Source organism: Palaemon carinicauda, chromosome 26 (genome assembly GCF_036898095.1).
Source record: "Palaemon carinicauda isolate YSFRI2023 chromosome 26, ASM3689809v2, whole genome shotgun sequence".
Classification (NCBI taxonomy): Eukaryota; Metazoa; Arthropoda; class Malacostraca; order Decapoda; family Palaemonidae; genus Palaemon; species Palaemon carinicauda.
In genome coordinates this window covers 55,787,386-55,789,359 of record NC_090750.1, presented here as the reverse complement: position 1 = coordinate 55,789,359, position 1,974 = coordinate 55,787,386, and the positions used below count along the sequence as shown (strand labels likewise).

At 32.4% G+C, this 1,974-nt stretch overlaps 1 protein-coding gene across 1 annotated transcript; it reads right to left on the bottom strand.

Annotated features, from left to right (window-relative positions):
* Positions 1-257: 257 nt before the first annotated feature.
* Positions 258-1,452, bottom strand: LOC137619922 (uncharacterized protein MG148-like). Its single transcript, XM_068350205.1, has 2 exons — positions 814-1,452; positions 258-665 (listed from the first exon to the last, which is right to left on the bottom strand). Exons 1-2 carry the CDS (start codon positions 1,450-1,452, stop codon positions 258-260), a joined length of 1,047 nt encoding a protein of 348 aa, XP_068206306.1.
* Between the last annotated feature and the right edge of the window lie 522 nt (positions 1,453-1,974).

The window sequence follows — 1,974 nt, the reverse complement described above, 5'->3', positions numbered from 1 at the left end:
GTTCTTACATAATTCTGAATCCTTCTTCGCTAGAGAAATGATTTCCACTTTGTTCTTATATAATTCTGAACCCTTCTTCGCTAGAAAAACGATCTCCACTTTGTTCTTATATAATTCTGAATCCTTCATCGCTAGAAAAACGATTCCACTTTGTTCTTATATAATTGTGAATCCTTCTTTGCTAGAGAAACGACTTCCACTTTGTTCTTATATAATACATAATCCTTCTTCGCTAGAGAAATGATTCCACTTTGTTCTTATATAATTCTGAATCCTTCTTCGCTAGAAAGACGATTTCCACTATGTTTTTTATATATTTCTGAATCCTTCATCGCTAGAAAAACGACTTCCACTTTGTTCTTATATAATTCTGAATCCTTCATCGCTAGAAAAACGACTTCCACTTTGTTCTTATATAATTCTGAATCCTTCTTCGCTAGAGAAACGACTCCCACTTTGTTCTTATATAATTCTGAATCCTTCTTTGCTAGAGAAACGATTTCCACTTTGTTCTTATATAATTTTGAATCATTCTTCGCTAGAGAAACAACTTCCATTTTGTTCTTATATAATTCTGAATCCTTCTTCGCTAGGAAAACGATTTCCACTTTGTTCTTATATAAATCTGAATCCTTCTTCACTAGAGAAACGACTTCCACTTTGTTCTTATATAATTCTTAAGCCTTATTCGCTAGAGAAACGATTTCCACTTTGTTCCTATATAATTCTGAATCCTTCTTCACTAGAGAAACGATTTCCACTTTGTTTTCATATAATTCTGAATCCTTCTTCGTTAAGAGAAACGACTTCCACTTTGTTCTTATATAATTCTGAATCCTTCTTCGCCAGAGAAACGATTTCCTCTTTGTTCTTATATATTGCTGAATCCTTCTTCGCTAGAGAAACGATTTCCACTTTGTTCTTATTAAATTCTGAATCCTTCTTCGCTAGAGAAATGACTTCCACATTGTTCTTATATAATTCTGAGTCCTTTTTCGCTAGAGAAACGATTTCCACTTTGTTCTTATATAATTCTGAATCCTTCTTCGTTAGAGAAACGATTCCACTGTTTTTATATAATTCTGAATCCTTCTTCGCTAGAGAAACGATTTCCACTTTGTTTTTATATAATTCTGAATCCTTCTTCGCTAGAGAAACGATTTCCACTTTGTTCTTATATAATTCTGGATCCTTCTTTGCTAGATAAACAATTTCCATTTTGTTCTTATGTAATTCTGAATCCTTCTTCGCTAGAGAAATGATTTCGACTTTGTTCTTATATAATTCTGAATCCTTCTTCGCTAGAGATACAATTTCCACTTTGTTCTTACATAATTTTGAATCCTTCTTCGCTAGAGAAATGATTTCCACTTTGTTCTTATATAATTCTGAACCCTTCTTCGCTAGAAAAACGACTTGCACTTTGTTCTTATATAATTCTGAATCCTTCATCGCTAGAAAAACGACTTGCACTTTGTTTTTATATAATTCTGAATCCTTCTTCGCTAGAGAAACGATTCCACTTTGTTCTTATATAATTCTGAATCCTTCATCGTTAGAGAAACGACTTCTACTTTGTTCTTATATAATACTGAATCCTTCTTCGCTAGAGAAATGATTCCACTTTGTTCTTATATTATTCTGAATCCTTCTTTGCTAGAAAAACGATTTCCACTTTGTTTTTATATATTTCTGAATCCTTCATCGCTAGAAAAACGACTTCCACTTTGTTCTTATATAATTCTGAATCCTTCTTCGCTAGAAAAACGACTTCCACTTTGTTCTTATATAATTCTGAATCCTTCTTCGCTAGAGAAACGACTTCCACTTTGTTCTTATATAATTTTGAATCCTTCTTTGCTAGAGAAACGATTTCCACTTTGTTCTTATATAATTTTGAATCATTCTTCGCTAGAGAAACAACTTCCATTTTGTTCTTATATAATTCTGAATCCTTCTTCGCTAGGAAAACGA